At 27.4% G+C, this 26185-nt stretch overlaps 1 protein-coding gene across 1 annotated transcript in view; it reads left to right on the plus strand.

The window, feature by feature from the left end:
* LOC134829459 (muscle calcium channel subunit alpha-1) overlaps positions 1–26185 on the plus strand; it is a 55710-nt gene that overhangs the window by 14925 nt on the left and 14600 nt on the right. Inside the window, exons 2-9 of the mRNA XM_063842528.1 lie at positions 20164–21095; positions 22429–22568; positions 22632–23073; positions 23741–24480; positions 24771–24981; positions 25040–25160; positions 25221–25380; positions 25557–25814. Of these exons, the coding sequence (XP_063698598.1) occupies positions 20164–21095; positions 22429–22568; positions 22632–23073; positions 23741–24480; positions 24771–24981; positions 25040–25160; positions 25221–25380; positions 25557–25814 (3004 nt within the window). The remainder of the gene's footprint in view (positions 1–20163; positions 21096–22428; positions 22569–22631; positions 23074–23740; positions 24481–24770; positions 24982–25039; positions 25161–25220; positions 25381–25556; positions 25815–26185) is intronic.

Here is a 26185-nt window from a genome sequence, read left to right on the forward strand (position 1 = left end):
AAGCCTTTCGTATACGTCGTGCGTCGGGCATAATAACAATACAATAACACAAAATAGCTGATTCCATAAGAGAAATTTACAGACTGTTATCTTCAGTTTTATTACCATCGTTCGTAGTTTTCGCTCTGCCTTGTTTGCCTCCGTCGATGTCGGCTTATGTAATACTACGAGCGATTATTACGTGTGTGCGTTGCATCTCCTGCGCTTCGTTTTCTGCATCAGAACAAAATTGATAGTGTCAACGTGTGTGAGTGAACGACGTACTGAAGGAAAAAAAAAGAGGAAACACGAGGAAATGTTCAGAATTGTGAATATAGGTGACCCACTTTTGTTACTTGCCTTTAGTTTTTAAAGTACTTGTCTTTTATAAGGGTTGTTAAATGGCTTTTTTGTCGTTTTTGTGGTTGAAAAATGCTTGACTGCGACTTGAGAGCACAAAGATATTCGAGACTTTTTGACATTTTGAAAGTTTTAACAGCGAATTTGAGTCGATTGAGGATGAAATTGAAGAGAAAACTTTTCACTATAATTTTTAAACAATTTTTTTTACTGTTTGCTGTTGAGATTTTTATTTTTTTTTTAGTGAAAATTGATAATTTTTGAATTATTTCAAGCAACTAATGTTGTTAAAAAATTGAAATTGTAGACAAAAAATTTTTAACGGATTTTTTTTTTGAATTGACAGATGTCAAATTTTATAATTTTTCAAGTATTAATTTTTTTTTAGTGAATGTTGATAAATTTGATTTGATTTTATGCAAATTTAATGTAAAATTATGCAAAAAAATTTCATAAAAATTTTTAACGGATTTTTTTTTTGAATTGACAGATGTCAAATTTTATAATTTTTTATCTATTTTATGGCCAATTTCAAACTTTTTGTTTAAAAAAATTTCATAAAATGCAAAAATGAACTATTTTTTCTTTAAAAAAACTTTAAAACAGTTCAATCTTCAAATAAAAAGTCATGAAAATTGTTCATAAAGTTCAATTGAGGTTATGTTTCTTTAAAAATTTAATATTTTTCTTTGCATTTTTCCTCCAAGCACGACAAAATGCATTAAAACTCATCGTTCTTTGCATATTTTTCTAAACTTTACATAATTTCAACATCACTCGAACGTCGTCTGACACAAAAAATATGCAAATTTTCCTTTTGTGTGAATTTTTCCTTCTCTGCTCAAACAACTTACTTTAATAAATAAAAACGTTAACGTCTCTTAGTTACCTTTTTTTTCCTTCCATTCTTTACTTTTTTTTACCTTCTTTAATTTTTCATTCCTTTCGTTTTCCTCTCCGTAAAATGTTGTCTTGGAGACAATTTCCTCATCTTTGCACAAAAAATTTTCGAGTAATTTTTAATGACTTACTTATCAAATCAAAATCAAGCAACGAGAGAGAGATAAAAAAAATCACGAGTTCATTACGTTGACAATGTCCAAATTTTTCACGCATCCGGAGATTTTCTGTCTCGTCAGCAGCAGCACGTTATTCGATCGATCAAATTGATTTGTCAATTCATCTTGTTTTGTTTTTGTTTTTGTCTCACACTGTCTGCGAGTTTTGTTGGAATTTTTTCAAAAGTCATTGACAAGTTGTGTAATTTTTGTTTGTTCAGATGAGATGAGGATGAGAATGACTTTCATTAAATTCTGATATCTGAATTTTCGCTCCTCGTAAATAATAGGAACAAAAATGATGAACAACAAATTTGATAACACAAAAAAAAAACTCATGAATATATATGGCAGAAATCATTACATAAGGTCCAATGCTTTTATCCTCTTATTACTGAATAAACAAGGTATGAGGCAAGGGCAATTTAGGAAAATGTTTCAAATTTCATTTAAGTTTTTTCTTTAATTTTTTTAAAATTTCTTATAAAAAAATTTTAAATCGAATCTAATATTTGTATTAAAATTTTAATATTTATATTAAAATAAAATTTTTGATAATTTGAATTAGCAAAAATGCGATTCTCAAATTTCGGTTTAAAATTTTTTTATAAGAATTTTAAGAAAAAAAATTATTTTTATTAATTTATTATTTAATTTTTTTAATTTTTTTTTCATTTAAAAAGCTTTTAAAAATTTTAATTTTCAAAAAAAAAAAAAAATTTAAAAAAAATGTTTTTCAATATAAATTTAATTCTTCAAATTCAGAACGAATAATTAATAACCAAAAATAAAAAATTTAAGTAATTTTTACTTTAATTTTAAAAAATTTTAAATCGATTAATTTTTTAAATTTTTTTGCTTATTAAAATTTATCATTTTCAAAAATTTAAATAAAAACTTGAAATTTGAAACTCAAATAAGAATCAAATAAAAATTTGTGAATCGCCTTTAGCTAATTCAAACTTTTCAACTATTTTTGTAACATGAAACATTTTTCCTCATCGCATCGTCTTCTTGTAGAAAAATACCAATTTTAAAATAAACTAAACATGAATAAGCTGTCTCTTCACTCGTTCGTTACTTGCCTGTCTGTTTTTGTGGTAGTAACTAGTTTTGCTATTCGAACAATAGACACAATTTCCGCACGTATTTAGTTTAAAAAAACAGCAAAAGGTACGAAGAGCAGCAAATTCCTATGTAAACATTCAGGTTTTTGTCGATTTTTGTACAATAACACTATCTCGATATAATTCACCTTTTTAATGCTCTTTATCTATATTGTAAGCCCTTTTGCTCCCACACTTCCAATGCATGGCACTAAAAAGGTATGAAAGGAAAATTTTAATCGAAATCTCGAATCTATTTAAAATTTATTGAAACAACTTTTTAACAAATTGAAATTAAATTGTGTTTTATCGGAGCTCAGTTTGCTGCTACAGAGAAGGACATTAAAGGGATTTACTTTGATTTACGTCTTTCCGTTGTCTTTGATCGTTTTCAAAGGAAATCTTGAGTTGGTTCATTTCTTCTCGCATTTCGCGCATGATTTTCAGCAGACCTTCTTCCAAAAATTTGAAATTATTTTCGAGTTCAAGGACTCGATTGATGAGTCTTTCTTGATATTTTTGCATAATTCGGGTGTCTTTTAACAATTTTTCAGCTTTTTCTGCCAAAGGAGCTCTTAAAATGTCTTGAAACGCTCGTTGTTCGTCGTTCAAGCAACTTGAGGCATTCACAAAAGTCACGTCAAAATTTCTTTCTTTCCGTAAATCCATCGACGGGGATTCCAAAATAGTTATATTTGCATCACGAAAGGCTTTAAAGGCATTTTCCAACTCCAAACAGTTCAAATGCGTGTCAGTAATGTCAATTTCCCGCAAATTTTGCACTAAAAACTCGACATCTAACTCGATCAAGGGATTTTCCGTGAGTGACAAGTGTTCAAGTGCGCGGTTTCGTCTCAGCAAATCCTTCGCCACGAAATGTCGTAAGCGATTACGAGACAAATCCAGATGCCGTAACCTGATTAACGCATCAAAAATGCCGACTGGCAACGTTGCGATGTCATTCGATGACAGCACGAGAATTTCTAACGCCGAATTTGCGTGAAAAACGTTGACATTCAGCATTTTCAACTCATTTCTGCTTAAATTGAGTGTTTTAAGATGATGACAACTGATGAAAACGTCTGTCAACTCGCGAATTTTTAAGGAAGTTGCTCGTAATTCGGTGATATTTCGATCATAGAAGCAAATATCGATGTTCAAAACGGGATTTGTTGCTTTTATAACACACGATGAGCGATTTTCCGATGAACATTCAATGCTGTAAGGATCGCCGCATCTTCCAACGACCAAATTTGCAATGAAAACAATTAAAACTGAAAGCGGTGACATGTTTTTGAGGCCCGATCTGCAACGTCAAACTACTAAACTTGAACTAAAATTCAAACTATCGAACGATTCTCGGGCAGTTCGTGTGCATTTTAATCTAAAATTTCAGATAAGAGTTTCCTGCATAGTAAATTCTCTTAAAAAATTATCGTCTCCGGGTAACAAGAGCGTCTTTTTGTGATGCCATGTCACGAAATTCATTAATTTTCTGCCGGATCATGTTTCGTATCAAAAAGCAAAATGAGAAAGAGAGGAGAGTCGAATGTCGAGCACACAATTTAATAATCCACTTTCGAGTTATTTATTTATTCAGAGAAGAGTGTGTCTCTTTCATCAAATTCATATCTAATAACAAGCACACTCTCAACGCGACAAACTTTTTGAAACATACAGTGACATGCTTGACATCTCTCATAGTCCGTGTCGCATGTTTGATACTGAAGTTTTCACAAAATTTGCATTTTTTTAAATGAAAAATGCGATTTTACAACTTTTTGTCTGTCTGTAAAAAAAAATTTATTGAGAAAAAATTATTAAAAAAATTTAAAAGATTAAATTAAATTAAATTAAATTATTTCAATTAAAAATTAATTAAAAAATATTTAATAAAAATTCTTTTTAAATTTAAAAATTAAAAAAAAAAAATAAAAAAAAATTAAAAAAAATTCATTAAAATGATAAAAATTCAAAAAATATAATATAAAATAATATTTAAAAAAAAATAAAAAAAATATTTGAAAATTAAAAAAAATATTTAAAAATTGAAAAAAAAAATTAAAAATAAAAAAATAAAATAAATTAAAAATTTATCTAAAAAATTAAAATTTAATTAAAATAAAAAAAATTTATTAAAATATATTTTTTTAATTTAAATTAATTAAATTGAGAATTGATAAAAAAAATCTTGAGGAAAATTAAAAATAAAAATAAAATTATTTAAAAAATATTAAAAATTTATTTAAAAAAATTAAATTAAATTATTAAAATAACTGAAAAATTATTTTAAAAAAAATAAATTAAACTGAACATTAAAAAAATAATGTTAAAATTAAATAAAAAAAATTATTTAAAAAATTTTAAATAATTAAATTAAATTAATAAGAAATTTAAAACAAAATATATGAAAAAAAAGTAAAAATATTTTGTGATTTTTAAGAAACAGATTTCATTACAAAAAAAAAAGAAGAAAATCTTACCAAAACTTAAAAATAATGCCAATACTCAGTTACTTCGTGAGATGATTTCCCAATTTAATCTAAAAAAAAGAAAAATTAATTTTTAAAATTAAAATGCGCTCAAATTTAATTTTATCGAAAACTGATAAAAATCTCGTTTTAAATGTCGTTTGCTCCTTCCTGTGACACACCGAATGAAGAAATGAAAATCAATTTTTCACATCACATGACCAAAGTGTGATTTTACACCTGCAAAACGATTTTTGGGCTACAACTTTCTGCCATGGCATGCAAATAAAACGTATTTGCAGGAAATTGTCGTGCACACACAAATCATAACTGTCGCTCCTCCGCATACACACACACACAAAGTTACATTATTGCAAAGCGAGAGAACATTTGGTGTCAGTCTGTCGACTGAGCTCATCCGGTTTTTTCATTTTTCTCGTGTGTAAATAATTTTCATGCGAGATAAAGTTCCTTTTTCGGTCTGTATCGGTCTCTTTTGCGGTGTAAATCAATTAGAGAGGATTATTTATGACGCAACTTTTCTGTACTTTTCGAAGCTAATGGCACATTTCTCCCTCGTTTTTAGGGTAGATTAAACACAGATTTATATTTTTTTTCTGGCTTCTTATTGCTTCTAATCTTATTGCTGCTAATTGAATATCTGTGTAATATTTTTGACCTCTTTGCGAAGAATCATAATTGGAAAAGACATGACAGAACGAGAGACACAGACAAGTTCGATGTTCAATTGTGAAATTAATCCTCTTTGGATTTTGTCGCTTGTTCGATGTAAATTCATGTACAAAGCACGATGAAATTGTCGGAAGTGTCTCTCAATGCTGGAAAGTTGATAGACGATGACAAAATTAGATTGAATTTGAATCAAATTTAAACATTTTATGCTCGAGAGATGCTTGGATGATTGATTTTTAGCTCAAAAAGTGATGAAAGTAAGTTCTTGTAGCCAATTTTTTGAATGAAAAATATTTTTTTATTCATTTTAGAATGTCATCGTATGAAAAATTGGCAAATATTATACAAAAACTTTCAAATTAGGAGCTTTTTTGTAAAAAAAAATATTTTGATTTAAAATGCTTGATTTGGATTAATTGAAGTAATTTATCTGAAAATAAAAAAAAATTAAAGAAAAATTATTTTTTAATAATTTTGAAAATAAATTAAAAAAAAAAAAAATTAAAAATTTAAAAAAAAAAATTATTGAAAAAATTAAATTTAAATTAATTAATAAAAATGTCTTTTAAGCTTCTTCTTCTTTTTAAGGAATCCAAATTCATCTGAAAAACGAAAAAAATTAATTACTAAAACTAAATTAAAATAAATTAATAAAATAATGTTAAAGAAATTTTCAAAAAAAAAAAAAAATAATAATAATAAAAAATAAATAAAATAAAAAATTATTTTTTGAAAATTAAAAAATTATTTAAAAAATAAAATTAATTGAATCAATTAAATAAAAAATTTGAAATTTTTTTTTTAAATTTACCTGAGAAGGTGAGAAGAGAAAAAAATTAAAGAAAATTTATTTTTTATTTATTTAATAAAATTTAAAAAAAATAAATATTTATTTTTAAAAATTATTAAAAAAAAATTAAATAAAAGTAAATCAAAAATTAAAAAAAAATATGAATAAAAGTTAAGTTACAGAAGTTGTTTAAAAAAAAAAATTAAAAAAAATATATTTTGAAATATGAAACTCTTATCTGAAAGATGAGCACTTTTCATGTCAAACCATCTTCAAAATTCATCAAAAACTTTTTGAACAACAATTAAATTTAATGCAATGCCGCAAAAACTCGAGACAAAAGCTCTTTCGCATGAAAGAACTCAGCTCCAGAAAGTTTCCTTTGTCATGAGAAAACTCCTTGTTAAAACATTTTCTTCTATTTTTCATATCCGCACCATAAAATACTTTCTTTTCCAATAATTTCCTTTTGCAACAAATTTTGCCTTTTATCATCGGCTGCTTTTGCACGAGAAGACGAAGACGAAAAATGCCTCGAGGTATCGAGTGTACGTGAGACGTAATTGAAAAATCTTTTATAATCCGTTCACGTTAAATATTATGAATAAATTAACATGAAACCGAGGAAAGTTTAAAGAAAAAAAAATTTGTCTCACAATTAATTTTTCTAAACAATTTTTTTCTTGCTTTTTGTGAAAAACACAACAATAACACCTCTTCTCATGAAATTTATTGCCGAGAGAGAGAAGAGAAAAAAGTTGAAAATTGCGGTTGATCCTTAAAATTAACAACTTTGTACCCTTTTAAGCCACAACAAGACCGTAATTACATAATTTCCCGAACAAAGTGACTTATGATTGTTGATAATATTAATGATAATGCCGCCTTTGTTGTGCACCGCACTGCCTTTAATCCCTTTTTTCACTATTGTTTCGCTAACAGAGTGCGGGAGAGATCATATAATGAAACCCAACAATTATTAATATTTTAATATTAGAAGTTTTCACACCTTTCCCACAGAAATTTTCCTCATAAAGCGCTTTTGTGATGATTTTCGGACCAAAGATGACCCGAAAAATGTAAAGTTGCATAATTAAAACTCATTTTTGGTCCTCTTGAACCCTTTTTTGACCGAAAAACAATGTCAAAAGTCATTTTTTGCCACAAAATTATTATTTTAAGAACAGAGATAATGATGTTAAGAACCGCTAATTAGCATAACAAGCCAACGTCAACACTCCAAAAGTCACTGATATTATGTTATTATTATAAGAGGGAATTTTAAATTATAATTTTGTGATGTCTGTCTCTCATCTCTTCTGACTTGAAAACTTTTTTTGGAAGCACGGGAGTGAAATTTCTCCTGCAGATTATTATAAAAGTCATGAAACGACACTAATTTTATTGTTATTAAGCTTGAAATTTGTTGAACTCCTTTGTTCCAGTTTTGTCTCCCACAAAAATTTTTTATAATTTTTTTCACAAAAGTCAGGAACAGAGGAAAAGTTTTGTTGATGAAAGTTGAAAAGTGTTTATTATTCAACTTTTATCATCATTATCGTGCCATCGCTTTATCTCGACTCGTCTCGGGCAATGCAAGGAGAAAGATAAATTCCGTCTATTCCGTTTTTGATGGTGACTAATAAATATAAAAAAGTACTGCTGATATTTATATTTCCAAAAGTTACTCCAGCGTGTTGATGGGAAAGCTATAATGATAATTATTTTATTATTAAAACAAATTTTGATGGATTATGTTCAGTTCAGTGTGTTTACCTAAATTGTGTTACGGCATCGGATTAAAAGGGCGTTGAAATAGTTTTCGGAGTGAAAATGGATTAAATGGTTCAACAGAGGCATTTAAAATTGTTTTGTTTTGTGTTTGTTGATGTTTGTAGATTATGAATAAATAGTTTTAATTAGCAAATAATAACAAATTTATAAAGTTTTGTTGTAAATTTCGGAATTGTTTGTGTTTTGGGGCATTGTTTAAGGCAGAAATTGGTTTATTGTGGCTTTTTGAACTGAAAAAGTTGTTTTAAGTTAATTTTTTTTTGCTAAAATTTTTTTTTAAATAAACAAAAATATTTTTTTTTTTCATTTATTAATTTTTTAAATTTATTATTTTTTTAAATTTATTAAATTTTAAAATTTATTTTTTAAAAAAATTTTAAAAAAATATCCGATGAAAAAAATATTTAATAAATATTAATTTCAACAAAAAAAAAAAAATTTAAAAAAAAATTTAAAATATTTTTTTTTAAACTTTATAAAAAAATTTTAAAATATTTTAAAATGAATGATATTAAAATAATTTTTATACAAACTTAAAATAAAAAAAATAAATTAAAATTTTAATTAATGTACATTTAGTTTAAAAAATTCTTTAAATTATTTAAAAAATAAAAAAAAAAATTTCTAAAAATATCTTAATTTTCAAAAAAAAAAATTAAAATTTAATTTATATTTTTAAAAAAAATTTTTAAAATTTTATAAAAATAAAAATAAATTATAAAAATTAAAAAATTTTATTTAAAATTTGAATAAATTTTAATTAAAAATTTTATATTATTAATTTAAAAAAAATACAAATAATATTTAAAATAATTTTTTTGTCTAAAAATAAATTATTTATTTTAATTAAATTAAATTTTTAAATAATAAAAATAATAATTCTATAAAATAAATTTAAAATTTTAATTAAAAAACTAATTTTTAAATTAAAAAAAATTCGCCAAATTTTTCGAATCGCAAAAAAAAAAAGTTATTTTAACTTTTAAAAATTTTTCAACAAAAAATATTTATTTTTAAAATCAGCAAAACTAATTTTCTTTTTACACTTTCTTCTCATTTTAGGTAAGTTCACTGCATAATCCGACAACAAAAACCTCAAAAATGGAACGACAATTCCGAACAACAGTTACAACAATTCATCTCATTTTCACCATAAATAAATATCCGAATAATGACACACATGTCGACCGACAAACGTGTTCATTGAGACGCAAAAAGAAAGAAAATGCAATACATTACAATCGAATTGTCGACCAACATCATCCGTTTAAGAGCGAGAGAGAAGTCTTTACAAACAATACAACAACGCAAAATACATAAAAAAAACGAGCAAAATGTAACGTATCTCGGTTACTAATGTGATAAAATTGTTTTTAGATCTTTTGTGTATTTTACGAGGCTTTTCTTCGTCGCAAGACATTATATACACATTAAACGATAAAAAGAAAGACATTAAATGGAACATATTTTTTGTTGCTGTGAATAACTTTGTAACGGTAAAAAAGCCGCTTGTCACATGTGACACAAAAAACGAGGATGAGTTGCGGCGCGTCATTCGATATCTGGCAATAAATCACACGAAAATTTGCAAAAATATAAAAAAAAAGTTTAAAAGAGGTCGTTAAAAAAAGTTGCGAAAGTATCGTATTTTTGACAAAATTTTATATCCCAATGCAAATTTAAAATACTTGACCCCAATTAACATTTAAATTTTTTTATCCCAATGCATATTTTTCAAGTTTCGTTTTTATGAACTTTAATTTTTAAAATTTTATTTCGCTTAAAAATTTTTGCCCAGTTTACATTTCAAAAAATTTAACCACGTGACTTTTTTCTTTAATTTATTTTAATATTTAAATCCCAGTTTACATTTTAAAATTTTGTCCCAATGCAAATTTTTAAAGTTTCAATTTTGTGAAGTTAAACTTTTTTCAATTTTATTTGAATTAAATTTTTGCCCAATGCACATTTTAAAAAATTTAACCACGTGACATATAAATTTCAATCCCAGTTTACATTTAAAAATTTTGTCCCAATGCACATTTTATTTTTTTATAATTGAATTTTTATTTTTTTGAAAATTTTTGAAGTCATGACTTTTAATTATTCGATAAAAATTTTTCAGTTAGTTAACTTTTGCTGAAATTTATTGAATTCAGAATCATTTCCGCGCACCATTGCATCGCCAAATTCTAACGCCGCCCGTCGCAGCAGCAGCAGCAAAAAAGTTAAACAATGTGCAATAAAATAAATAAATAAATGTGCACGAGAGTAAAAATTAACAACTCTCGCACCGAAAATAATATAATAATAAAAATAAATAAATAATTGAAACAGCAGCGGTAATATATCCGAATATGAGGGACGATAAAATGAAATTGTGTATTTGTGTGTCCAAAACAAATTGCTGTGATTGCTTTATCGCATACGCCAGAGCGCGTTGTGCGATTTATTGCTAAATGTGCGCTGCAAGCAACACACGCTGGGCGGCACAAATAACAAACACAATAATAAAGTATCAACGGGATTTTCGGTTCGTTCTCTGTCGTTCGTGCCTTTATAATTTATTTTACACAAAATTTTAATTGACAAAATTATTTTGGCAAACAACGTGCCGATGATTTATATTCCGCTGCTACAAAAGAGGAAGCGAACGAGCAAAGGTAGCTGCCAAAAAATTTTTGACTCGACGAGTATCAAATGACGAGTGTATCACTAACAAAATTACGATGACGAACCAAAACAACAAAAATGCCCGAAAAAAAAACAAAAACAGGTGTTTTGTCTTGTTTATTTTTTATTTATTATTTTTTTTTTTTTCGTTAAAGGTATGAAAAGTCGAGTCAAAAAGAGTCAGAAATTGTTGTTGAATGCACCTGTTGCCCCCCTTTCGAGCGAAATGAGGACGAAAAACGACAGAAAAGCTATTATTATTGCATCAAGGGTGATATGGCAACGTTTTCGGACAACATACGTTGTTGCTTTCAAAACAAGTTGTTGTGGTTTCATGTCACTTACTACTTACAAAGTAACAAATAATCACTGTCAAACGGAGTAATTGGCATTTAATGAGACTTTTAATCAGATATTTGAAAATTCTTTGATGAATCGTTGCACAAGCGAAGGCAATTTTTTAAATTTTGAACCCAAAACTTGAAATTTTACTTCATATTTAATGATTTTGAATGAATTTTTAGGATTTTAAAATCATTTTTTGATAAATTTTTAAATTTAAAACAAAAACTTTTCATTTCTGAGATAAAATCCATCAAAAATGTTCATTAAAAATATAAAAACAAACTTTATTGCAATTAAATTGTTTAAAAGTTTATTTGAGATACTCAAAACTTTTGTTTTAATCAAGTCTAAACCGTAAAATTTACTTTTCATCAAGAGAAATATGTCAGTAGAGTCTAAAAACAAAAAGTTTTTCTCTTTCAAAGCTGCAAATTTTTCAGCAATTAGCACTCTTTGCAGTCATTTAATACTTTTAATGCTCTTTTGAATGCACTTTTTTAATTGAAATCAGGAAATTTGGCATAAAAATGTTTTTTCATGCTCAAAATTGTAAAAAATTTCGTGTTGAGTACAAATAAATTAACATTTCATGAATTTTTTTATTAAAAATATTTTTTTAAACAAAATTAAATTTTAATTTAAAATAAATTAATTTTTTTTGAACTTTAATAAAATTAAATATTGAAATTTAATTATTTTTTAAAGTAAATAAAAAAAATGAAATAAAATTTTTATAAATAAAAATTCAAATTTTTAAAATTTAAAAATTTTCTATAAAAGTTTTAATTATATTTTATTTTTTTTTTTATTATTTTATTTTTTAATTTCATTTAATATTAATTATTTTTATTTAAATTAAATTTTATTTTTTTATATAAAAAATAAATAAAAATTTTTGAATTTGTTTTTTAAAATTTTTAAAGAAAAATTTAAATTAATATTTAAAAAATTTCTTTAACCTTCAATTTTAAGTTTTTCTTCAATTTCCAATTTTAATTAAATAAAATAAAAATTTAATTAAAATTAGTTATGAAATTTAATAATTTTTTAAAATTAATTTAAAAATAAATAAATAAAAATAAAAAAATTTCGAATATTAATAAAACTAAATTATTTTTCGAAGAATTAAAATTAAAAAAAAAATTAACATTATTGATTATTTTTAAATTAAAAGAAATTTCTAAAAATTAAAAAAAAAATAAAATTTAACTCCTTATAAAAATTTAATGTATACCCATGACATGAGTGATGAAAACTTCGACAAATCACACAAAAACACTCAAAAAAAAACATTTGAATTAATTTCCCGTTCATTTCTTTAATTTCTTCTAATAACCTTTTAAAGACTTTCGCTCTCTTTCTCCATATTCTCTACGTTTGATTGTTCGAAAACGTCTCGAAATGAAATTCAAATCGCGTGCCTTAACCAAATTATATTCAAAACGATGCTCGTTATGTGTTTTTATGATAGACCTTTTAACATTCTCACATTAGAGCCATTTATCGTTAGTTTTATTTGTCCAAGTTATTCAAAGGATTCATTTTTTCAGACTTTATTTTAATAAAATGTTGAACGTCTCTCGTAAAAATATCATTTTATGTCGTTTTTTTATTAAAATCGTCTGTGACTGTTTCTTATCTTGTCAAACGTTGCCCGATGAACAAAGAAAATCACACAAATTTCAGTAAATCACGTAATGTTCAATTAACCACATTCATCCGATATTGACGTTACTTTGATTGTCTTGTCTTCTTTCGACACGAATTACGTCGCTCATGACGATGATACGTTCCCTTGAACTTGCCAACACAAAGAAATAACATCTGTTTTGGTGTTTTTCCAAGCGTTAATTGAAATGTTGCTACGGCACTTACTTTCGCCAATATACGCAAACAATGCTCTCTCTTCGCAAAGAAGGCTTTTTAACATTCATTGTTATCATTATTATTAACATTATTGTTTCAATTTTTCCCCCGTACGAGATACGTCTCGAGTTATTAACTGGAGTGACTGCATCAGATTGTTCTCGTTCGTTCGTTCGTTCGACGAAGGAAGGAGGGAGAATGAACTGAAGTTTATTTAATTAAATATCAAGTGAGTGCATGGGACGGTGAAATGGAATATGTGAGCACTTATTTGCTTACATTTTTTTTTCGTATTTTAGTGGAAAAAGAAAACTTTTGTTGCTTTTTTTCGGTTCAAACTTCAGAAAATGACCTGGATCAGCATTACAAACATTCGTGTGAAGTAAAAGTAAAGCACATCATTAAGTCTGCTTTGTTCCATTTTTGAAGCACGTTCGGGTTTTTTAGAGGAAAATTCATTTTCTTCGTTTTTTGATGTCTTTTAGAGAGTTAACATTCGATATTCAGCTAAAAAAGAGAAAAAAAATAATTAGAATTTTTTTTTAAAAAATTTTCAAAATTAAAAAAATATAATTTTATTTAAAAACGTTCTTCAAAATGCTCAAAAATATTTTTTAAAAATTTGGAAGATTTTCTAAATTAAATTTTAAAATTTTTTATAAAAAAAATAATTAAAGAAAAATTTTATGAATTTAAAAAAGTATTGAAAATTAATTTTTTTTTAAAAATTATTTAAAATTTTTTATTATTTAAATTAAATTAATTATTATGAAATAGTTTTATTTAAATTAATTAAATAATTTTATTTAAATTAATTTTTAAAAATATATAAATCTTGTCGACGTCTAAGAGTTTTTTGCTTTTTAAACTTCTAAAATTTTATTTGAAAAAAAAAAAGTAAAAAAATATGAAAATGTACAAAAATTTGAAATGGCTGAAAAATTTGAAAATTTAAAAAAAAATAATGAAAATGGTTTTTTTATATTTTTACAAAAAAAAAATAAATTTTTTGTCCTAAAAAATTTCGTGTTTCAATTCTTTTTTAAAAATAATTCAGAAAATTATTTAAATATTTTTTTAAAAATATTTTCATATCTTCAAATCTTTATTTGATGAATTTTGAGATTATTTTTTTTAAATTTTAAATGAAATTTTTTTTTGTTTTCGAGTCTTGAGTTTTTTTTTAATTTTCATTTTTTTGCAAAAATTTTTGAAAAATAGAAAATTTGAGAATTTTGTCTGTGAAGTTCAAAAAAAAATTATAAAAAATTAAAATTTAAGAAAATCTAAAAATGCGTTTAAATCATTTTTCACCCATAACCTGACGATTCATTTTCACGAAAGATAATTTTTTGTGGTAACCAACCTCTTTCGATCCATTTAATATTCGTTTCATTCACCGACAACTGCCAAGTAGAAAAAAATGCCGAGATGATGATAAAAAATGATTCTTACATGTTTTATTTTTGCTCTTCTCCCTTTTTTTTCACTCATTTCACTTGCGTCTCAACCATTTCAAATGGAAATAAAAGGTACCTAAAGCTTTTCACCTCGTTTTTTTTTTCTTGCACATCATTCCCTCTTCGTCTACTTTACTTTTTACTTTTACATCAATTTCTACTATGTACGTCTCTTTCATTATTATTATTATTTGAATCATCTTTATTCAATATAAATTCAAATGATGATTCAAAAGACGTCGAAAGTGCCGTAAGGGGATTTATTTGCACAATCGGATGTTTTTTGTGTGTCATCTCGTGAGAAAAGACGAACTCATAAATTTTTCTTTAAATTTTAAAAATTTGAATCTTTGACATTATTTACAGTTCGAGCTACTCGGAGAGAGAAATCGAATTTGACAAAACAAACAAACAATTGAAGAGTAACACAAACATTTTTCTCATTTCAACACTTTTTCGTCCTTTTTTCCATCGAAATCGAATATTTCTTTGCACCGACTTCCTTATCAAAACATTATTTAAAAGGTTTCGAAAGTTTTATCGACATTTCGACGTGAGATACGAGGCGCACGCCACCCGCTAGCAGCGAAATTCTGCGGAAATGTTCATTCATTAAGTAGTTAGATGGGGATTACATTACAGAAAAACACTCTGATAACAATCGAAACAGCAGCGGCATCATTAACAACGATATTTAACGGTAAAATAATGAGTTTCTTCAAGGTGCGAGACGCATATCACTCGAAATGAACGACTACAGGACAAAGTTTTCCCTTTATTTGAGTTCATTATTGCCATTTGCAATCCAAATTTGGCTCAAAATGACGAAATAATTAACTCAAAGCCACTAAATTTACGTGTCTTGATGAAAATCTTGCGATGATTTTTCACTATTTTTCGTCTATCGTTGAAATTTATCTGAAAAAATCTTTCAATATCGATAAAAGCGAAAAAAGTAGACAAAAGAGACTAATAAAGACAACCACATTTCATTTGCTTCTTATCGTTCGAAACTTTTTTTTTTGTATAAAATCCTCCCATGAGATTTCAAATCGAACAAAAAATCGACGTGTGACAATTTTTCGGGCTCCAATTTGATATTTTTCCAATGCAAGTGGTTTCTTTATCCGTCTTTTCTCGATAATAATCATCTGGATTTGGATTCGGTTACAGAGATTACGAAACTTGTCTCGGCAATAAATGTCGTTCGTTTAAAATGTCACGAGATCTGACCTTAATCCTTTTTCGTTTCTTCCAATTTTTTTTTTCGCTTCACTGAACATTTCAATGATGACGAATGACATCAATTTGAGATAAAAATGTGAAAGGTAGACAGACCATCGAGAAAAAAAAATCTTTCTTGTTAATTCTCTGGGCAGACAGTTCAATTCATTCATTGTGAGTGACAGAATTAACTTTTATTGCGACTTTTTTGCTGCCTAAATTTACCAAAGACGAGATAAAAGTTGTTCTTTACTTCAATACAAGCAAATAAAGCAGACAGTGACACACACACGTCGTTCTCGGGTCATTCGCATTTTATTGATAAAAATGACACAATAGATAAATTTCACATGTGTTTGTTCCCTTTTTCGCATTTTCACACAAAAAAAAATTGGAGGAAAATGCGAACCACAAACAAATGGAAGGATGGTAATAACCTTTTATCTCTGAGTATCATGTCCGGTTGGGAGAAGGATATTTATAAATAAAGTTGGTTCAAAGACCTTTCGACGGATGCGGTGACGATATACGATGACGTTGATACACATAATATAATGGATTGTTATAAATTCCGACGTTCGACACATACATAAATAGAAAAATATCGAATTTTTCCTCGTGTATCGAAATGTCATCGCCGGAAATCGAGGAAATCGTTCTTTGCTTATTCTACATTTGATGCGTGCTCGATTCACATTCTTCATTTTTCAGAGTCAGATGGGTTTTTTTCGAAAAGTTTTATGCTTGGTTTGAATTAATTGGAATAAAATTGATGGAAAACTTCATGAATCCGTAATTGAAACCTAAAAAGATAAAGAAAAGTCATTAAAATTCTTGATAATAAAATAATTGAATGAAGAAAAACAATTGTTAGTTATAAAAATTTAAATTTCTTCAATTGATGATTTTTTTAAAAAAATAAAACTATTTTTTTTTATCTTTCACACTTTCAACAATCACATTTTCCATCGGTTGCCCAATAAAACTCTTAAGGTAAGGTAAACCGTGAATAACTTTTATCTCTTATTTTATGAAGTCGTAACCGTAAATCCTCATGGGATCATCATTTTTATTATATTTCTCGATATTATTACAGTTTCCATGAACTAGCGCCCGTCACGACAGAATAAGAGAGTGATAATAAGCTGAAACGAGTTATAGATTTAAATGTCTTTTGATTGTTTTGTGACTTCTCTCCTCGCTCATGATGGCAGAATAAAAGGCACAAAACAACAGAAAATTGAAAAGAAATGTTCCGAGCAGCATCTGTTCTCATTCAGTTTTATTTTATTTCATTCACCGAAAATTGTCGAGGGAACGGAAATTTACAAGTTTTTCCATCAAATGGAAGGAATGAATGAAGTTGAATGAAAGCATGGCAATTTATAAATAATATAAAAAAAAGTTAACTTTTGGGACCCAAATTGGTTCAAAATCTGTCAAAGACAGTGCGCCATTGTGGCAAAAACAATTTTTCTTCGCAAGCTCCATGCGAGATGAGATAATCACAAAAAGGTCGACAGTTTCTCTAATTTATAATAATCAAGATTTATGATAGATGATGTTTTTTTTTCGTTTCTCTTCGTTTCACGAATAAATTTTCGAAAAAGACTCAATGTATCGTAAAAACAATTACCTGTCGTCTCCATTGTCAATTTTTCTTTCGCGCGTTAAAAGTTATGGGATTTTCATTGCGAAACAAATATAAAAAAGATAAAATTTTTCGGAAGATTTTTCATTGTTCTCGGATGAATAAATGATGCATCGTCATCAACTTGATTTACGACAATTTGAATTTTCGGGCATTGGTAGGTTTATTGACGATATAAAAAAGTTCACATTGCATAATGTTGTAAATGGAAAATTGTAAAACAACAAAAGTAATAAAAAATTTTGAATTTCTATGAATTTTTTGTATTAAAAAAAGTTGATTTTTCGACTTTGACGCCATGTTTTGATCTTTCAATCCTAACCTAAAAAATTTTTGTTTTACTTACCTTAAAAATTGTTGAAATTTTCCTTATTTGAGTTACTTATATTGTTCTCTCTGTCTAAATTTATATCATTTCCGTGAAAGAAAAGTTAAAAAAAATTCAAGACATGAAAATCGTAAGAAATTGAAAATTTAAAATTTTTAATTGAATATTTTGATACTTACGAGTCTACCAAATTCTAAATTTTACTTGATTTTTAAGTTTTAGTCGTCAATTTTTTTCAAAATCTTCCTTCAAATCAAATTTTTATGCTGTTTTAACTTTAAAAAACAGAAAATTGTACGAAATTTATCAATTTTCGCTTTTGCTTTAAAACCTCGTGGCTTAAAATGACATTTTTGACAGTTCAATGTTTACATTTGAATTAGCAAAAAAGCAATTTTTTAAAATAACCTCAAAATTTTACGCAATCAAACAAGTTTTCAAAGAAATTTCCATAATTACCCAATTTTTCATCTCCTAATCGACTAACTGGTTGAAATTGTATCTCCATCAACTGTAATTAAGGTACCTCGTTAAACATTTAAATTCGTCTCTCCTGTTTACTTTCACTCCGAATATCAACAATGCATAAATTTACAGGATAACAAATTTTAAATTGCAGATTTCTGTCATTATTACATTAAATATTCATTTTAAATATTTAATTTAAGACTTGAACAGGAAATTTCCAACAAACAATCACTTTTCTTCAAAAAAAAAACTTGATGAAGTCAAGCACGTCGAAGAAATTTTGTGCAAACACCGCAAATCCCTCAACTGGCGGGAAAAAAGGGGAGAAATCCCATTAAAATCTCATTCTGAGGTGTTTTATTCGCATTTAATTTGTTTTTATCGTCGTTCCCAGATTTATGCGCGCGAATTTAAACCTGATTGAACAAAATCAATGCTGTAACTTGCCATACGAGGAATTTTGTTAGTCAGACAAAACATCGCAAATATACAAAAAAAAAAACGTAAAAAAATTCGATAGAGGTAAAAAAAAAAGAAAAAAACGAAGGAACATTGATTGAGTTCAATAACAGTAAAAATAAAGCTAAGCCGAATAAATGTGAAAATATATTGAAATGTTTCCCAAATGGGCTCGTCTGTTGCGGAGTGAGTGAATTGGATCGCAAAAATAGCAGGGTAGGAGAGCACGGAACGCAATGAGTTTGCAAATAAGGAAGCAATAAAAACCACAAAAATTTATTCGGATTTTATAGGTTAATTTACGAAATTGGTTAATTTTTGATCATCGAACAAAAAAACTTGAAGACAGAAGTTTTTGCTTTTAATTGAGGGAAAATTTATCATTTTTAGCAAATTTTGTCAAATAACTCGTGACATTTACGTTTTTTTTTTCTTGCCTCAAGCTCAAATTATGAGTCGTAATTCGAGAGATAATAATAAATTTCTTCCCTTTTTCCTTTTAAGAATTTTATACAATTTTTATAATAATTTTGCCCTACAAAATTTGTTCGTGAGAGGTAATCTCGAAAACTATACGTCTCAGAGTATATGTTTCATGGAGAAAAATGTTAGTTATGACGAGCTCGATGTTTTTCGCGAAAAAAATCTCAGCACTTTGAACTTTTTTGTTTTAATTCACAAAAAAAAATATTAAAAAAAAAATATTAAAAAAAAAATATTAAAAAAATTTAAAAAAAAATATTTAAAGAATTATTATTAATAAAAATTAAAATATTAAGAAAATATTTTGAAAATATAAAAAAAATAGAAAAAAAAACATTTTTGAGGTTTTAACATCTAAAACCATTTTTATATTTTTTTAATATTATTTTTTTTTATTTCCTTTTTTTCCGCTTTTCTTTGGAATTCCAATCCAAATCCAAATGTTTATCCTCTTATGACATCAAAAGGTAGCCTTTTAAAACGATTATTATGTATGAGAAAGTTTGTGTGAGCGAACAACAAAGAGTTTCGTGCTCGCAACATGCAACAGGTAGTCTGTAAAAGAACAATAGACTAAATTAGATTCAACTTTATTATAGCGACGTCTCTTTATATATTTTTTTTTAAATCAACCGAAGTTACTATTGGCGACACAGCTGGAGCATTTTTGGCATTATTTGTCCATTTATGGTTTAAAAAAAGTACGCAACGTACAAAAATAGCAAAAAAATATCTCTTTTCCGAGTTATTTATTAACTGTAATTTGTCACGCGAACTTGACTTATGATAAGACGTAAAAAAATTGGAATTGATCAAACATTCGTCGATAAGAAAAAATGTTTTTGTTTACGATTTTTGCCGTTTTTACAGTTTTTTGAAGGAAAAAATGTGAAATTTTTTATAAATTTGCTTGGTTTGGATTAATTTTAATTGATTTTTTTCTTTTTTCTTTCAGGGGACCATGGGCGTGAAGACGCTCCTCACTCACAAAGTCAGCAGCAAAGCCAACAATCACGTCGAGATTCGGATCCGGAAGAGGATCATTTGCTTCACGAGCGACATCACACAAACAATAGTCGAAATTTGCCGCCTCCCTCGTCGCCAATTAGCCCGTGCGCGGAATTAGCATCCGTTCGTGAGGAAGTTCTCGGCGAGCAAAGTAGTTGTAGTGACTTAGGCGAAGAATTTGTCGAAGAACCGGCGGAGCACGAAGAGGAGCTTCAGACAAACTCAGATAATAAGAGCAGCAACTTTAATTCTAACCTTTGTACGGAAACAAGTAACAATAACAATAGTAATAAGGAAGAGAAAAATAGCGGTGAAGTCGTTGGCGAATCAAACGTCGTTGTCGTCGAGACACCAAACACAAAGAAGAAAAATAAGAAATCGTCGAGTTGTAAGGCGACATTCGGAGCCAACGGCGGCAGTAAGAAGACTAAAAAATCTAGCGGTAGTTTTTTTCGTCGGAATCGACGGCATTCCCTCTCCGATGTATGGCAGACGACGCTCAACATAACGACAGTCATGAGTACAGCGGCAACTCCCGAGGTAGCTGCGTTATCGGCAGCTGCCCAAACGAACATAAATGGCGGAGCGTCGGGCATCAGCGGAGGCGAACCCAAAACGCCCGGAAGCACAGTTGGCGTTCCCGCGCCAACAGCTCCCAAACGTCCTGTGCGACGCGGCGGAAAACCCCAGCCTGATCGCCCGCAACGCGCGTTATTTTGTCTCACACTCAAAAATCCCATTAGGAAGTTATGCATCGCCATCGTGGAATGGAAACCCTTCGAGTATCTCATTTTGCTGACAATTTTCGCCAATTGTGTTGCCTTAGCGGTTTTTACTCCATATCCAAACAGTGACTCGAATCAAACAAATGCACATTTGGTAAGCTTCAATTTTTTTTATCTCAACTTTTTAATCCAAGAATTGCGATTGAGACACAAGTAAACACATGAATCAATCTTTTAAGTCCATTAAAAGCACGAAAAAAGATGAAAGATGGAGCAATTACAAACAAACTAATGATGAAAAATACTTTTTTTTATCGCACGTTTGAATTTTATCCAGCGACGACGTTCAATCCAATTGAATCCTTTATTATTTCCGCTGCGTTATCGATTTCTTTCCTCAATTGCGAGCTAAAAAAACAAAAGGTCATTTCAATGTGTGAAAATTTTTCACTTTCTAAACTTATTTTTTTTCGAAAATTTTAATTAAGAAAAAAATATTTAAATTTTAAATAATTGGAAGGTTTAAAAATTTTTCAAAAACTTTCAAATATTTAAAACTTTTCATCTCTTTTCATTCATTTTTTTTTTTTCAATTTTATTATTTTTTTTTATTCATTTTAATTTAAATTTTTTTTTACATAATTTTGATACATTAAATATTTTTAAATTTAATCATTTAAAATTTTAAAAAAAATAATTTTTTATTTATAATATTTTTTGAAAAAAAAATTTCATATTTTTAATTTTTAAATAATTAATTTTAATTTTTTTATAATACTAATTATAAAAATAATAATGTATGAAAAAATAAATTTAAAAAATTTATGTAAAATATGAGGAATTTAAAATTCATTAAAATTTTTAAAAAAGTTAAAATACGTACATATATAAAAAAATTTATTTTGTTAAAAAATATTTCAAATAATTTTTTTTAATAATAATAAATTAATAAAAATTTTAAATATTTTAATTTAAAAATTTAAATAATAAAAAATTTTCAATAATTAAACTTTTTTTAAAAATATATAAAAATTTTTTAAAAACATTAAAATTCAAAAAAATAAAAAAAAATGTAAAATATGAAAATTTAAATTTCATAAAAAATTTTAAAAATTTAATTTGCTCAAAATTTTTAAAAATTATTTTTTTCTTTTTTAATGAAAAAAAATCTTTAAACAAAGGAAAACATTTTCTATAATTGCCTTTGCCTTTATTCTCGACTTGTTTTCAACTTATCAAGCTCATAAAAGTTGAGAGAGCATTTAATTTATTACAGAGTGAATGCACATGACGTCGCCACACAAATAAGAGGATGATGGCATAAATCAATTTTTTTCTGTAATTTCTGCGAAAAAAAATGTATTTTTAAGCCCGCTTCATCATCTCGGAATGTGTCTTTCTCGTCGCAATGATTGGATTCTTTTTTCGTAGTTAAATGAACAAATTAAACATTTTTCTTCATTTTCTCCAATTTTTTTTTTTTACAGGAAAAAATAGAATATATATTTTTAGTGATATTCACAGCGGAATGTATTATGAAAATTATAGCGTATGGCTTTGTAATGCATCAAGGTGCGTATCTGCGGAACACATGGAATTTTCTCGATTTTACGATTGTCGTGATTGGGTAAGAAACATTCAAAATTTTTACCTTAAATGAAGTCTAAAAAATTTTTTTTTTTGTTCGCAGCATGCTCAGTACGGCGCTTTCGAACCTCATGAAGGAGGGTTTCGACGTGAAGGCGCTCCGAGCGTTCCGTGTGTTGCGTCCCCTCCGATTAGTTTCCGGTGTACCTAGTTTACAAGTTGTTCTAAATTCAATTTTACGTGCCATGGTGCCTTTGTTACACATCGCTCTGCTCGTTATTTTTGTCATTATCATTTATGCCATTATTGGGCTGGAGTTGTTTTCGGGCAAATTGCATAAAGCGTGCTTCACGATCGATACTGACGAGTTGGTAGACGATCCGAATCCGTGTGGCGGCGCATATTCCTGCAACGAAGGCGAAGTGTGCAAAATGTATTGGGAAGGACCGAATTTTGGCATCACGAATTTCGATAATTTTGGTTTGGCGATGTTGACGGTCTTTCAATGCATTACGCTTGAGGGATGGACTGATATGTTATATTATGTAAGTTTCTTTTTTAACTAAAAAACTTTAAATTTAAAATTTTATTTTTTAAAGAATTTTTAAAAAATCTGAAAATCAAAAAAATAAAAAAAAAATTAATTAATTAATTAAATTAAATAAAAATAAAAAATTAATCTTTTAAATTTAAAATAAAAAAAAATTTAATTTAAATCTTAAAGAATATATTTTTGAAAAAAATAATATTAAAAAAAATAAATAAATATTTGAAAATATTAATAAATAAAAAAAAATTAGATTAAGTTAAATAAATAAATAAAATTTAAAAAAAAAATTAATTCATACAAATTAATTTTTTTGAAGAAATATTAAAATTTTGAATTAAAAAAAAAAAAATATTTTTTATTAATTAATAAAAAAATTTTGATTTAATAATTTGAAAAATTTATATAAATTTTAAAATTTATTCTTTTGAACAAAACATGAAAATTTGGAAAAAAATAAAATTAAAAAAAAATCAAAAAATATATCTTTTGAATAAATTATAAAAAATATTAAAAGAAAAAAAAAATAAAATAAATTTAATTAAATAAATTTAAATTTAAAAAATTCATTAAAAATTTTAAAAATTTTTTTTAAAAAATTAAAAAAAAATTTTAACATGAAAATTTAAAAATTTTTAACACAAATATATTTTTTTAATTTTCAGATCCAAGACGCCATGGGAACAACTTGGCAATGGATATACTTCGTTTCAATGGTTATTTTGGGCGCATTTTTCGTCATGAACTTAATTCTCGGTGTGTTGTCCGGCGAGTTCTCCAAAGAACGTACGAAAGCCAAAAATCGCGGTGACTTCCAAAAATTACGCGAAAAACAACAAATCGAGGAAGATCTTCGCGGCTATCTCGATTGGATCACGCAAGCTGAAGTCATCGAACCCGAAAACGAGAATCCCGTGATGCAAGATGGCAACAAGAAGCAAGTTAATGAGCTCGATTCTTCCGAGCAAATTGGCGAGGAGACAGAAACTGTGCAAGAATCGTGGTTTGCACGCAAGAAAAAAGACATGGATCGTCTGAATCGCCGAATGCGACGCGGATGTCGACGTGCCGTCAAATCGCAAGCCTTTTATTGGTTAATTATCGTTCTGGTCTTCTTGAATACGGGTGTGCTTGCGACAGAGCATTACAAACAGCCTCCGTGGCTCGATGACTTCCAAGAATACACGAACATGTTCTTCGTGGCACTTTTTACGATGGAAATGATCCTGAAAATGTACAGTTTGGGCTTTCAGGGGTATTTCGTGTCACTTTTCAATCGATTTGATTGCTTCGTCGTCATCGGAAGTATCGGAGAAATGGTTCTCACGCACACAAAAGTTATGCCTCCGTTGGGCGTTTCTGTGTTGCGTTGCGTTCGTTTACTGAGAGTCTTCAAAGTTACAAAGTAAGTTTATTTTTTCTGAAAAAAAATAAAATTTTAAAAAACAAATTAAAAAAAAAATTAAAAATAATTTATTCAAAAATAAATTAATTAAAATTTGATTAAAAAAAAATCTAAAAAAATAAAAAAAAATCAAAAATAAATTAATAAAAAAAATTATAAAAATAATTATAAAAATAAATTAATTAAAATATTTAAAAATTAAATTAAAAATTATTTTTTTTTTTTTTAATTCGAAAAAAAAATAATTGAATTTTTTTTTTATTTAAAAATTTTTTTTTTTTTACTTTCAGATATTGGCGCTCTCTGTCAAATTTAGTCGCATCACTGTTAAACTCAATTCAATCAATTGCGTCACTTTTGCTCCTTCTGTTCTTGTTCATTGTGATATTTGCCTTGCTCGGAATGCAAGTTTTTGGCGGAAAGTTCAACTTTAATCCGCTCGTTGACAAGCCTCGACATAATTTTGATAGTTTTTGGCAGAGTTTGCTGACAGTGTTTCAGGTAAATTTCCTAAAATTTAAAAAGAAAATAAAAAAATCAACTTTTAACTCAATTTTAGATCCTCACGGGTGAAGATTGGAACGTCGTGATGTACGATGGCATCCGCGCTTATGGAGGAGTTGCGTCAATTGGCATTATTGCCTGTATTTATTTCATTATTTTGTTTATTTGTGGTAACTGTAAGTAAATTTTTTAAATTTTTTTTGAAGAAATCTTAAAAGAAGTTCTTGAAAATGTAGATATCTTGCTGAATGTCTTCTTGGCTATCGCTGTCGATAACTTGGCAGATGCTGATTCGTTAACGGAAGTCGAGAAAACAGACGAAGAAGAGGAAGGTGCGCAAAAATCTCATAGTCCGACGCCTGTTGAAGGTGCAGAGATGCTCGAAGGGGAACATTTGTAAGTAAAATTTTGAATTTTTGTCATGAAATTCGAAAATTTTTTATTTTTATTTCAAATTTTTGGAAAATTTGTTTAAATAATTTTTTAATTTTTGAATAATTTTTTCATAAAATTTTCTTTAAATAATTTTCTAAATTTTTGATTTTTTTCTAAAAAATTTCAATTTTTTTTAGATCTGACGAAGATTACGACACAAAAGTGCAAATCGACGGCATGGATGAAGGTTACGAAGACGGCGAAGGTGAGCATCCCGACGACGAAGACATGGGAGAAGAGGTCTTGTCGGATGAGGAGGACGACTATAACGAAGATGCGAACGAACACGAACCTGTTTCCGCTCGACCTCGTCGCATGTCGGAAATTAGTATCAAAAATACGAAGAAACCGATTCCGAAAGGGACATCTTTCTTCCTATTTTCCCAAACCAACAGGTAAATTTCACACGGAACATTCACTTTTCCTCTTAGCGATCAACTTTTTATTCCGTATTTCAAATTTTATCAAACTTTTCCTCACTTTTTCCATTTTTTTTCATATTTAGTCGTAACTTTTAGACATTTTTTAAGTATTTTTATCACAAATTTGTCGTCTGTCTTGTCTCAAAACCTATTTTTAAACTTTTTCAAATTCAAACTTTAGAAATTCGTCACGCAATTGCAGCAATCAGCAAAGCCACGTAACGCTAAGTTCAAAGTGAAATGTTCCCTCAAAGCGCATTTACTGATAATTTTTTTTTCTTCTTCATTTTTCTTCCATTTTCACTCATTTTTCACTGAAAATCTGACACTTTTTACACACTTTA

This window comes from Culicoides brevitarsis, chromosome 2, assembly GCF_036172545.1.
Source record: "Culicoides brevitarsis isolate CSIRO-B50_1 chromosome 2, AGI_CSIRO_Cbre_v1, whole genome shotgun sequence".
Classification (NCBI taxonomy): domain Eukaryota; kingdom Metazoa; phylum Arthropoda; class Insecta; order Diptera; family Ceratopogonidae; genus Culicoides; species Culicoides brevitarsis.